Source organism: Rhineura floridana, chromosome 7 (genome assembly GCF_030035675.1).
Source record: "Rhineura floridana isolate rRhiFlo1 chromosome 7, rRhiFlo1.hap2, whole genome shotgun sequence".
Lineage (NCBI taxonomy): Eukaryota > Metazoa > Chordata > Lepidosauria > Squamata > Rhineuridae > Rhineura > Rhineura floridana.
The window spans coordinates 28233614-28247664 of record NC_084486.1 but is presented as its reverse complement, the minus strand read 5'-3'; the positions used below and the strand labels follow the sequence as shown (position 1 = coordinate 28247664).

Below are 14051 nucleotides of genomic sequence, written 5' to 3'. Positions count from 1 at the left end.
CCAAGTTTCTCAGGAATTCTTCAATTAGAAGATCAGCAAAGACAGAGAAATGTCCTTGTAAAACAGCTTTCTTATCTACTATTGGTGCTCCCTTTGAATGCACCGTTAAAGTGGAGTGATGGATGTATTCTAGGGTGTGTGCTCAGTTCATGCAACAGGCAAAAGGGAATCCTAGCTGGCCTGGGACCGCTGAATCCTTGGGAATATGCAGCATTCCTAGGCCATAATTTGTTGTGAAATAGATTCTCTGAAAGAAGTGGAGAAAGGGGAAGATACTGGCCCAGCCATCGTATGGGTGTTAAATGTGCTGACCCTGTCCATTGTGAATTCTTTAGATATTCTAAAACAGGTGTGTAAGCCTGAAGCTGTAAAAGAGGCAGAGCTTTAAAAATAGAAAGAACTACATGGTTATGTCTGTATCAAAACTGCTTTACTCTGTTTCAGCCAGTGGCAGCACATCTGAGATTATTTATTAAGCATCTTCCTTGAAAGATCTGAGACTTGCCATTGGTAGCTCTAACTTAGCTTGGATCCCTGTCTGCCATGGTTGCCAGCCCCAAAAACCAAGATGCCCACTCCTGCATTGTGGGAGAGTGGTTGTTGGCCAAGCCAAATAGGCCAAATGGGCCCCAAGTAGGGATTAGGCTGTTTCACTCTTAGTTTTCTTTGGAGAAACACCATTGAATTACTGTTCAAGACTGCAGTAGCTGACTCGCCTCCCCACTTCCTCTCAGCCCCTCTCTTATATCTGCAACCCTTGGTCCTGCCCTCTTCAGCTCCCAAGCCAATGGGAGGGAGAAGGTATGGCAAGGGGAGGGGGGATAAGCTGAAAGTCAGAACCAACTTGCCTTTCAGCTAAGAGGTGGGAATGCTGGTGGCAGGGGATATGGCTGGAGCTTCTGAAGATGGAGGTAAGAGTTCCTGGGGGCTGATTGAAAAGGAGGGTTGAGGCAGAAGGTCCAGAATTGTATCCTGACCCTGTGACATTTCACCAGATGCATCTGGATCCCCTTGTGTCTAAATGGCATTTTATCTGAATTCATTGAACAAATACCACATTGTGTAGCTTCACAAATGATCTGTTTCACCAAGGCCCCCAGCTTATCCCATCTATTTAAAATCTGGTGATTTTGGATGACTCTCAGGCCTTTCAAACAAATAAAACTGCACTGCAGTTCACTTAAGAGTTTTAAGTCTCACCAAGTATTGTGGCCCCAATTCATAGAATCATAGAATAGTAGAGTTGGAAGGGGCCTATAAGGCCATCAAGTCCAACCCCCGCTCAATGCATTTCTTGGTTGTTTGGTATTGTTGGTGTCGTAAACTCTGCTCCAAATGAAGAGGTACATGAAATCTCCCATTAATTGTATTAGCTGTTGGGAATTGGGAACTTGCACAAGTTTCAAGTGGAAAGAAATGTTCTGCCTGTTCATGAGCATTCCAGCTACATGACTAAGCAGAGAGTTCTCTTTTCTTCCTTCGTCAGTAATTTATGCGATCTACGGACATTAATGAGTAATGCTTAAATCTCTCTCCGAAAGCAGGCACTACGGAGTAGTCTATCATGCTTCTACCAGCCACTTGGTGGAAACGGATGGTGCAGGTAGGGCTGGACTTCAGGGCCAAAATCCATGGCCCCGCAGCCCAGGGCCCCCCATAATAAACCACCTAGAGAGTGGCAGATGACAGACAAACAGACCTGGTGTCAGCATCTGGACCAGCCTAGGCATGCCAGGACTCAACAGGACTGAAACTGCTCACCCCAACACCCTTATTTTTAAAAACAGATGCTCATTTTGTTATTTTTACTTCAAAAATAATATATTCACCTAGCTGCGCTATTGGTGGAGGCTGTTGCCTGGGAAAGCTCATGCCATAATAAGTGAGTTCACCTAAAAGGAGCCCCAGCAAGAGAGTCACTCAGAAAGACTCACATGCATTGCAGGGCTCTTTAACTTTCTGAGTCTAAGAGCAGCTCCCTGAGATGCACAGAGCAAGTTTCTGAACATGTGGTACAGCCTTCTTGAGGCTGTTCCGGTTTTCAGAATGCATGTCTTTGATTGTTCTTCCATGTTAGAAACCAAACTGATTGTTGAAAGTCAGCACATCAGGAAGAAGGATTTTACCCTATGCTGCTCTCCCAATTATAGTGCAAGTTTTTAATGAACAATAAGGTTCAGGCTTTTTTTTATGTGAAGAGTAGTCAAGCACAATAACAACTATAGCAGTGGTTCTTAACCGGGGGTGCACGCACCCCCAGGGGTGCGAGACACTTTTTCTAGGGGTGTGAGGCGTTCAATAGATTTTAAAAATTCATTTAAATAGAAGCAGAAAATTAACTATACAACCAAAGATTTTGGGAAACTGTCATTTATCTTAGCTAAGTTAGGCTAAAACACACATTAAAATAAAATAAAATAAAAATGAAGTGTATTTTTTCAGTGCATGAGAGAGCATATTTTGGAAATTCAAGGGGTGCTGGCAGTGAAAAGGTTAAGTACCACTGAACTATAGAACGAAGGGATTTAGACCAAGATGTGCTATTACTGCATGCCAGAATTGGCCCTAAAGAATTCATTTGCTTGTTTATGCTGTATATTACCTGTCTGTCAGTGGCCAATCAGCATTCTCAGTATGGCTTATAAAACAGTACAAATGTAAATATAATTTAAAAAATGTATAAAGTAGCTTCCAATGAAACATAAGGGAAGGACTCTTTAAAATGGAAAGTTAAAAAGGCTCATGGGGACAGGAGAGCCTTTTTCATCCGCTGGAAGAATCAGCAAGAAAGGGAAACTGTTTTTTTACTCTGTTTTTGTTTTTTGAAAGTTAATTTGTAGGGAATGTCCATTGAGAAATCTTTGTTTCTGAAGAATTAGCCTGCAGTCCTATACTCTGAGAGCAAGCCCTGTTGAACAGAATAAGACTTCCAAGTAAACATACTTTATAGCTTTAAAGAAAATTTCCTTTTAGGAAGTTTAACATGTGGTTATAATTGCAGGCCAGTGCACACATGCAGTAACCCCTGTGCAGGGCCGTTTCTAAAGGGCTGCCAGGTGGGGCACTGGCCCGAGGGCTCCTGGGACTACAGGGGCCCCTCTGCTCCCCTTCTGCGATTCGTGGCAGAATCACTGCCGCGGATCGCATGGTGAGAGCCTCAGAGCTCTGCCATTCCCTTCTTAACCTACCTTGTTTTGCAGCTGCGCACGCAGTGCTGCCCTTAACAAAGATGGTGGCTGAGGTTTCCCTAAGGGGCTGAAGCCTCTGCTGCCATCTTGGCTGATGGCATGCATGTGTGCTTCGTGCGCACACCCCTACCATGAACCAAGATGGCGGCAGAGGCTTCAGCCCCTTAGGGAAACCTCGGCCACTATCTTTGTTATGGGCAGCGCTGTGTGTGCAACTGCAGAACTGAGAAAGGTAGGTTAAGGAAGGGAATGGCGGGGGGTGCAATCCACAGCAGTGATCCTGCCATGAATCACAGAAGGGGAGCGCCGGGGCCTGGGGCAGGCCCTGCCCCTGTGTGATCGCCTCTAGTGATAGTCCTCATTTTGAGCCAGTGTGATGGGAACTGGGGAGCTGTAATTGCAGTACCAATACTGATACCATTTCACACGAACGGCACCTCCGTGAGATCCTGGCGAAGGTGTGAGCCTGCTGGCAGCCCTGCTCTTTCCTAGAGATCAAATGGAGGTTGATGTATGAACCAGCCCTTCATAGCGTGGCTGGGATCTATAGAGACCTGTGCATGCACACACAGTACTTCCACAAGTAACACAAGGGTGGCAGTTTTTACTTCCAGCAGCAGCCCCTCATAGAGGGCTTTTGACTATTTAGATTTAAGAAAACTTTTCATGTGATGCTACCATGTGGACATTGTGCATAATCTGTTTTATTGTAAAACTCTTTAGAAGTTGCTGTTCCTGACAAGTATAATCCAACGTGGCATGATTTTATTGCTCGGAGTGGTGTTGAAAAACCAGTGTTTGGGAATATGGGTGACTGTGGCTAATACTGTAACACATTCCTTAGGGTGAGGAAGCAAAAAACATTCCCGGTGAATCTGTTACAGAAGAACAGTTTACTGATGAAGAAGGCAACGTCGTCACCCGAAAAGTAATGCTACCTTGCAGCTTCATTTTTTGTTTCTCTCTTTCTTTGTATTCTGAGCGTTGACTCTTTTTACATTAACTTTGACCTTTCAGATTCAGTTGGAAAAAGTATCGATTTTTGTTTTTCCCCCATTGCTTCCCACAGGTTACCCGAAAAGTGTTAAGGCGTGTTGTTATCCCACATGAGAAAAAACTTGGTGATATGGTAACCAGAGTGTGTATGCAGAAATAGCCAATCAGGTTTTCTAAACGCTAAGCACTGCTGAATGGCTTACAGCTTGCAGTTTTAACATTAAAATGCAAAGCAGAGTGCTTATGCTTTTGACAAGTTGTGCATTTGAACTCAGAAAGGTCAAGGTCCTGCAGGTATTACTGTTTGATGGCAGGATTTAAAAAAAAAAAAATCTCTAAACTCAGAGAGAAATCTATATTTTATTTTGGTACACTAGTAACATTAACATTAGAGTTTGTTTTTAATACAGCAATTTGAAACTGTTGACACTGGGTCTGAAAACACTTTGCTATTGCCATCTCCAGTCACTCCCTCCAGTTTCTTTTATAAATTTGACAGAGGATGGCACAGAGCAGGCTTGTGGAACTTTCTGTGGCCAAGGGTGCAATCCTGTGCAAACTTATCTGGGAGTACACACACAGAGAGACTGAGCACAGTAGGACTGACGTAAATCTTAGGAAACATGCTCTAGGATTGCACTGCAGGTAGCTGATGTTGCAAGCATGAAACTAGAGCATGTGGCCCTCCAGAAGTTGTTAACAGCTTCCCCCCATCTCTAACCATTGTCCACGCTGCCTATGGCTAATGGGAATTAAAGTCCAGCAAAATCTGTAGGCCCATCTGGGAGGTTTCTTATTGCTGAACCAGAACTTTGAATTGCAGGACAAAACAATGTCAGATTTGTGAATTTGTGAAATGTATTTTTCTCTACTCAGGTCCAAATTGCAGCCAACTTTTCTAATGAAGATGTGTTTTTAAAAAACCCACAGGGCAAGTCTTGATTAATCATCTGCCTTCTAATCAAATCATTAATTACATTTATATAAGTTTGCACAATACCCAGGCTTCAGCACTGTTGCCCTTTCTGAAAAATTGAAGGAAGGATGAGATTATCATACAATTTAATGAACAAAATCTATTGCTCATGCTAAAAAAGAAAGACTATCTTTACCCTTTCTTTAAAAAAAAAAAAAAAAACTCAATTACAGCAACATCCCAGAACCAAAAGAGCATCAAAAATATATACTTGTATATGTATTAAATATTCCTAAAAAATAAAGAATTAAAAAATAAATAAGGGCGCCCTTCATTCACAGCCACTCTAATTAAAATTGGCTGTCACTGATTAATGACATAATGATTTACTTGATTTCCCTGACAAAAGCACAACTTTATTCTGACAAAATATTCTGTTGCTGCCAATCCTTTGCCAGTGTGCTTTATTCCATCACCAGTCAAAATTTGGTTTGCCAATTTAAAAGTAAAAATTTGAGGAAGATGTATTCTGCATCAGGTAATGCACAGCCTTCAATGAATTAAATTATTTTTTTTTAAAAAAAAACAGGATAAAAACAGCCACAAAATTGTTAGTACAGAGTATGTGGGCTGAGACCAACACTTGCTCCTCACATTTTATTTATTTCTATTTATAAAAGCATTTATATGTTGCCCTCTCACAAAACATGCCTAATAGGTGATTGCTGTGGTCAATGTTTGGAGTGTCAGAAAAAAAATTCCCCAGCACCCTTTTGTGATGTGACACTGCTAATCTATTAGAAACCACTTTACATTTATGAGTCTCTCACTGTGGGATCAAGCTCATATGTAGACCTATTTATGCAGACAATTAATTTTCAAAGTCTACTGTAAAAGTTGCAGAAAAACCAGCTTTTGTGAACATTCTTCTTCTGAATTAGGCCTATGATTTTCAGAGCCTGTGTTTTCGTATTAACACTGATGAGCTTTCATTAACAGAACAGTGCTCCATCTTTAGGTTGTTATCTTTAAATGGCAACAGTTTAGGAGATCTGCTCTGTATGTCAGCTCTTTGATTTTGTTGCAGATGTGTTTCGCTTTAGCAATTTTTTTACTGGCTGTCCCCCTTTTTTCTCCATTACTAATCTGCTTAAGTTGAAACTGGGCCGTTATGAACCCTCTTAAGAGCAGTGGGCTTTTGTTTCCAAAGGATCAGCTAACTTGGGGTGTCCAGCAAGAGCACTCTATAAATCTAGCTTTCCAAGAGAGGTGGAACATTCAAAATCCTGAAAGATGTTAAGAGAACTTGGCCTGTGATATTTCATGATGGTCACTCAGCTGTGGTAGCACCCCAGTTTAGCATACAATTCATAACACTGTAAGGCTATATTTCCTAAGCAGAGGTGATATTGAAAACTTGTATTTTTGCAGCTCAGCAGAGTGGCTAAGGTCCATGTGTGTCTCTGAAGTGAAGTGTTCAGATTTAACAGCGTTTTACTTACCCATTCCAGCTACATGGGGCCTGCTAAAAATCGGCTTGATAGCAACCTCTGATTTTTGAATGTGTACCTTTTCTTTAAAGCAGGGAGAAGGTTATAAGATGAAGACAAAGAAGGAAGTCCGGCATGTGGAGAAGACAACATATTCATAACAGCCAAACAGTGAATGGTCAGTTTGATACATAGACATTCTGCTATTAATACTTTGAGCACATGTGGAGCAATATAATAAACCTTGGCACTTGAAGTTGTTGCCATATGCTCCTTAATAGCTTACCAAGAGGTAATTGCTAATTTTACCTCTCCTTTATATGTTCTTGGGGTGGCATGGCTGCTGCCAGCCAACATGAATGGAGTCACTTTTTGTAAGCACACTAAGAAGCCCAACCATGTGGGCAGGAGTACCCAGGAGTTACATGGAAGCGAACTTTGGATGGGGCTTAAGTTGCAGTAAGTCTGTCAAGAAGCAGGAGCTAGAGATAAATGAGAATCGGGGGGTGGGGGATTGCAGCATCCCTATAGAATGACATGCACAATGATGGCTGCTGTCCTAGGGTAAATGCTACAAACCACCTGAATGCCCCAAAGTTATTAGATCTCAGGATTCTGCCTGGTTCCACAAATGTCCTTTTGCAAGGAAAGCACTGGAACTGTCATAATGTGATTAACAGGAGCTGATCCTGGACCATGTTGATACCTAAAAGCATGAATATTTAGCAACTCTTTTGGAACACTGCGAGCATTCACCATAGAATGTTAGGAACAGAAAACAGGATGCAAAGCTGGCATACCAGAGCTGGTGTAGCTTTGTGATTGTGAGTTGCGCTGATTAAATATCTGCTCCAAACAGTTCTCCTTAAAATTCTCTTTTTGCTGAATATTCTCCACATGATCAAACATTGGGCTAATATTTGATATTCAGCATCAGCATTTGACATGAAACGTTTCATTTCAATATTTAATATTAATTTGACATTTGGTATCAGAGAGTATTCAACTGCAATTACTTGTCAACTTTTGTAAACTACCTAATTTAGTAGATTTTGTTCTAATTGGAAGATTTTGCTTTAATTTCATTCATTCATTTAACCCATTGAGGAATCATTCCCCAAAATAGGTGACAAAGAATGTCTTTAAATCTTGAAGAACTTGGAATTTCATGTACTTCTGAATATATTTCAAATTTGTTCTAATCCAGAGCATGGGCTGGGAGTTAGCAAATCCCATAATTCAAATCTCAGCTCATCTATGAGCACCCAATAGTAAGCAGCCTCAAAATAATATGGGGATAATAAAAGATGTCAGCTTACCGTACAGCAGTGGTTCCCAACTTGGGGGCCGTGAAGTAATCCAGAGGGGGCCGTGAACAGTAAAGAAATATTTATTAATTTTTTTAAAAAGTCTTCACTCCTTCTGCACTGTCTGCTTTCCACTGCCGCTGCAGATGACACCTCCCCCTTCCTCCAAACGAGAGGGGAGGCCTTTTGCTGAAGCACTAGAGCGTCTTTCAGGCGCACTAAGGGCAGGCATCTGCCTATAAAATACATGGCAGATGCCAAAGGAGGTTGAGGGTGGAGCTACCAGGAAGAAGAGGGGATTACTATCGCTGATTCCCGCCTCCTTGCACTACCGCTACTGGCAACTCCCTTGCTTAGAATGAGAGGAGAGGGGTTTTTGTGAAGCAAAAAGAAGCAAGCCTGCAAAGAAAGACTGCTTTCCCCCTTCCTTCCTGGCAGCCAGCCTGCCTCCCTGGGGGGAGGGGATCACAATTTTTTTTCAGCTTATAAAGGGGGTCCCATGCTCATAAAGGTTGGGAACCACTGCCGTACAGGGTTCTTCTCATGCTGACAGAAGTAATCTGTGTAAAGCTGCACAATCTAAAAATATTACTATTTTTTACATTTATGAATATCTTTCTATGAAACATTTCAAAGCAATTTAACTGCTTGGACAATAAGAAAATATATTGTTATACAACATCATGTATAAAAACAACTGCATATATTAAAACAATTTCAATTCCAATGCCAACACACAATGGCATAAAGTCTCCATTTAAAAGGTGTGTTGTAAAGGGAAAGTCTTCAATAGTTGCCAAAAATACAATAGAGATTGTGCCTGTCTGATACGTAACTGGAAGTTCCAAAGGGTAGATGCTGCCACACTAATGGCCCGATCCTTACATCATAGGACCAGTCTTCCTGATGAGATGGTATCTGCAGGAAGCCCTTTCTTGCAGAGTGCCGTGATCAACTGGGTTTATAAGGGATGGGGCAATCTTGTCAGTACTATGACTTTATTATGATTATTCACTAATAGGCAAAAAACCTTGCGGTTTAAGAATGTACCTATATCCCACAAATATTTCTATCAAACTTTAAAAAGCAGGGAAATTGGCCAGCTGAGCTTCATGGCTGTGTGGGGATTTGAACCCTGGTCCCCTAGGTTGTAGTCCAACACTCTAACCACTATGCCACACTGGCCCTTAATACACCACACTGGCAAAAAAACCTTGCAGTTTAACACAGTACCTATTGCCAACAAATATTTCTATCAAACTTTAAAAAGCAGGGAAATTGGGCAGCTATAGTGAATGCACCAGGGGAGCAGGAGACCTGACCTCCTGTCTGAGATATTGTACTACTCGACAAATTTGAGACCTTGTATGCTGAGCTCCAGAACCTCAGAGTCATAAGCCAGAACCTGCGCCTTGAGAACCAGAACCTCTGAGCTCTGATCACCCAGAGAGGCGCAGTGCCAGCAGTCACAGTGCCGGTTGCAGTCAAGTCCCTTGTGGGCTACCTTCCCATTATGGTGGCCAGAGTGACCAGTTTGCCACGTTCCTTGCCCAGTGTGAATTATACATCCGCGTACGCCAAGCTGAGTTTCCGACTGATGACACGAAGCTGACATTCATCATCAGCCTCTTGGAAGGGGAAGTGGCCAAATCCTGATCATACCTGATCAGAAATGACCCTGTTTTGGGCCAGTACACTGCTTTCATTAGAGTCATGTCTGACGTGTTCCGCAATCCTCAACGGAAGGAGACAGTCGCCCCCCAGTTGGGAACTTTGAAACAAGGAAAAGGATCCGTGGGAGTCTACATGCATTTCGTGTTTTAGCCCAAGAGACTGACTACAACGACCCGGCTTTGATGTACTTTTACCGGAATGGACTTCGTTTGGAGGTGCTGGATGAATTGTCACGCACCTCCCCGCTGGGCATCTTGACAGAGTGGATCCAGTTGTGTTTGCAAATAGACAGTCAGCTCGAAGGCTGTCGGTTGGAATATAGAGCGGAGACATCCTGTTCCCAGGCACCATTACCTCTCCCCCGCATTCGCTACCCGCCTAGCATGGGCACCTCGACCTCGTCAGGGGAGGAGCCTATGCAAATCGGCGGGGCCAGACCACGAAACTCCAAATCCCAGCTCTCGTATAGGCCAGAGTTGGGAGGCAATGTGACGACCCGGCCTCCTCAGCAACTCCTCCTGTCGCAGGGCACTCTGCTTCTGCTGGTCCAATTGACACTCTCCTTGGGGCAGAGCTTTCAAGCCAAAGTCATGATTGACAGTGGGGCTTTGTCAAGTTTCATGGACAGTGACTTTGCTCGGGAGCATGGCATCCCGATCCAAGAACTGGAACAACCATTGTCTGTCAAGACCATAGATGGACGGCCCTTAAAGTTGGGGACTGTGACCAGGGCAACAGAGAAGTTAGGGATGGAGATTCCCAGGCATTGGGAGGAGCTGTCATTCTATGTGGCATCGTTGCCCCGTTTCCCTGTGGTATTGGGAATGCCTTGGCTGATCCAACAGAATCCGACCATTTTCTGGGATGAGGTGGTGGTGGTGTTCACTTCGAAGTATTGTTGTCAATACTGCCAGCCGCTGAAGGAGGTTGGTCCGGAGGTGGTGGCTGGGGTCTTTCCTCAGGAGGAAGTTCTTTTACCTGATAAGTATGAGGAGTATCGGGATGTGTTTGACAAAAAGGAAGTGGATAACTGCCCCCTCATGGCCCCTAAGACTATGCCATCAAGTTGATGCCAGGGGCACGCATTCCCTCTGTAAGGATCTACTCCCTGTCATAACCGGAGTTGGCGGTGCTGAGGGAATTTCTGGACACAAACCTGAAAAAGGGTTTCATTCAACCCTCCCAGTCCCCGGCCAGGGCACCTTTGCTGTTTGTTAAGAAAGAGTGGGGAGCTACGTCCATGTAACGACTACCAAGCGCTGAATCAGATCACCGTCCCCAACAGCTATCCTTGCCGCTCATCAAGAAGATGCTGGAGCGACTGCGGTCGGCCAAGATCTATACCAAACTAGACTTAAGGGGGGCTTACAACCTGGTGCAGATGAAGGAGGGAGATGAGTCGAAAATCACGTTCAAGACATGCTATGGTCAGTTTGAGTATCTAGTTATGCCCTTTGGGTTGTCAAATGGTCCAGAGGTCTTCCAAAACTTCATGAATGACATCTTCAGAGATTATGTGGATCATTTCATGATTGTATATGTAGATGATATCCTGCTTTATTCGGACTCCCCAGAGGAGCATGAAGAACATGTGCAAGCTGTGTTGCAGCATCTGTGGGAGCACCATCTCTATGCCAAGTTAGAGAAGTGTTGTTTTGATCTGACCACACTGGACTTTTTGGGGTATTGCATTTCATCAACCGATGTGGAGATGGACCCGGGCAAAGTCCACTGCGTCCTCACGTGGCAGCCCCCCCAAACCAAGAAGAATCTACAGCATTTCCTGGGGTTTGCCAATTACTACCATCGTTTCATTGCCAATTACTCTGACCAGATGGCGCCTCTCACAGACTGTTTGAAGGGCCTGGGTCCCTTTCACTGGACTGAAGCTGCTCAACAAGCCTTTGACAAACTGAAGCAATGGCTCACCTCGGAACCCATCTTGCAACATGCGCCCCTTTGTGATTGAGACAGATGCATCGGACGTGGCCATTCGAGTGGTGCCTTTATAACCAGGACTGAGGGGGGAGGTCTGAGACCCTGTGCCTACTTCTCACGGAAGTTGACCAGTTCAGAACAAAATTACACCGTGTGGGAAAACGAATTACTGGCCATCTGGGATGCCTTCGAAACTTGGTGAAATCTTCTGGAAGGAGCACAGCACAAGATTGAGGTGCACACTGATCATCAGAATTTGAAAAGCCTCCACACCGCCCGCAAGCTCAATCAAAGACATGTGTGCTGTGCCCAGTTCTTCGCCTGCTTCCACTTCAAAATCCACTACATTCCGCAAGCACAGAACAAGAGAGCAGATGCATTGTCCCGCAAGCCAGAGTATCTGGAAAATCCAACCCTGAGGTTGCCGCAGTTCATTATACTCCCAGAGAAGATGGTGGCCGGAGTGTGCCAGGATTCCTGGGTGTCTGATCTGCGGGCAGCGGAAGAGCAGGATCTATTCGTCAAAGAGAAGCTTTCCGAATTAGCGACGCAGCCTCTCAAGGGTCAAGAGAACTTTACGCTGAAGGGGGGTATTGTATCACAGGGACATCATTTATGTGCCCCCTGGAGAGACGAGAGCCAAGGTGTTGCGTCAGTGCCATGATTCCCCCACCGCTGGGCATTTCGGAGTCTTTATGATTTTACAAGCAGTAACTAGGCAGTTTTGGTGGCCCCGGATGAAGTGGGAAGTGGAGCACTATGTTCGGTCCTGCCCCACTTGCGCCCAGGCCAAACACACCACGGGGTGGCTGATGGGGCTTCCAGAGCCACTCCCCACCCCTCAGGGCCCCTGGCAGATGGTCACCATTGACTTTGTCACTGATCTTCCTGCCTTGCAAGGAAAGACAACCGTGTTAATGGTGGTGGATGTTTTCATGAAGATGGCCCACTTCATTCCATGCACAGGACTCCCAAATATGCAAGAGACGGCTCATTTGTACGTGCAGCATGTATACCGGTTGCACGGTCTGCCAGTTTGGTCTCAGACCAAGGGACACAGTTTACGGCTCTGTTCTGGCATGCGATGTGGCAACTTTTACACAGTGAACTGTGACTGTCGTTGACTCATCACCCGCAGACGGACGGGCAAACGGAAAGAGTGAATGCTATGTTAGAGCAATACCTGCGCTGTTATGTCAACTACCAGCAAGATAATTGGGTCTCCTTTTTGCCTCTGGCGGAGTTCGCCTATAACAATGCTGTGCATGCGACCATGCAACAAACCACGTTCTTTGTTAATCTAAGATAAAACCCTCGGGGTGTTTGCCGCCTCATGAGTTAATCTGGCCATCCTGGTGGCGGAGGACTTTGTGCAAGAACTTCAGGCTATGCAGCAGCTTTTGAACGAGCAACTAGAGCAGGCAAAGGAGGACTACAAGAGGGTCACAGATCAACATCGTCAGGAGGGGGCTTCAATCCGAGTGGGGGACAGAGAGTGGCTGCCCACGTGTTACTTACCCCACAGGTTGGGACCCTTTGAAGTGGAGGTGCAAATCAATCCAGTGGCCTTCCGTCTGAAACTGCCTTCCACCTTCAAGATACACCCCGTGTTTCATCACTCCTTGCTAACAGCAGAACACCCTCCAGATCCTCACAGAGTGCCACAGCAGCCGTTACCTCCTCTCATCGTGGATGGCCAGGAGGAATACGAAGTAGAACGGATTTTGGACTTGTGGAAGCGCCAGGGAAAACTCCAGTATTTAATTCACTGGAAGGGCTACGATCCATCGGAACGCTCTTGGGAAACAGTGGATGATGTTCATGTGCCAGACTTGGTGAGGGAATTCCATGATGCCTACCCGGACAAGCCCAAACCCAGGGGGTGGAGGGGAATGGTGCATGATGCTGAGCCCCAGCTATCCCAAGTGCATCAAGGAGAGTGGGCAGAGGAGGACAAGACTTTTGAGAGCTTTGGGGGAGGGGGAGCGCTAGCAGCCCTCGTTTCCCTGGACAATCCCCCAGGTGACCTAGACCCCACTCCACCTGAAGGCACCTTACCACCTGCAAGCGCTCTGCCAGAGCTGTTGGAGAGCGATCTTGCGAGCGTGCCAGCTCCACCGCCCCCCAGGACTCCCCGCCTGGACCTTCAAACATTTCCCCACCAGCTTGCTCCCCGCCCTCTGAAGTCGAGCTGGCACCTAGTGAGCCTTTACTGTTCAATGAACAGTCAGAGGCTCGCCCCCCCTCACCCCGTGTGAATCGATGCGAGAAGCGGGACAGTCAGAGGCTGGAACCATGCAGGAATCGGAGATTACAGGCGAAGACCTTCCCTACTTAAGGCAGCGCCCCCGATTGAGGTGCTGAGTCAACTTACTCCACACGCCGCAGAGAATGCTTAGTTAGCCTAGTTAGCATCAGTAGTGAGCCAGCCTAGTTAGGTCTATGAAGCACACTGCTTCTGATGTAACTGTGACTCTAATACAGCAAGAATTATTGCCAGTCTCATCTCCGTCTCCTGTGCTGGGCTCTGGGCAGGACAAGG

At 45.3% G+C, this 14051-nt stretch overlaps 1 protein-coding gene across 14 annotated transcripts in view; it reads left to right on the top strand.

Annotated features, from left to right (window-relative positions):
- The window catches only part of ANK3 (ankyrin 3), a 591855-nt gene that overhangs the window by 574907 nt on the left and 2897 nt on the right, over positions 1–14051 (top strand). For 13 of the 14 annotated variants that reach the window (XM_061635097.1, XM_061635100.1, XM_061635096.1 and 10 more), the window contains 3 exons: positions 4033–4116; positions 4258–4326; positions 6683–6768. In XM_061635097.1, the coding sequence (XP_061491081.1) occupies positions 4033–4116; positions 4258–4326; positions 6683–6751 (222 nt within the window). In that variant the 3' untranslated portion in view covers positions 6752–6768. The remainder of the gene's footprint in view (positions 1–4032; positions 4117–4257; positions 4327–6682; positions 6769–14051) is intronic. The other variant, XM_061635085.1, reaches the window with a different exon arrangement.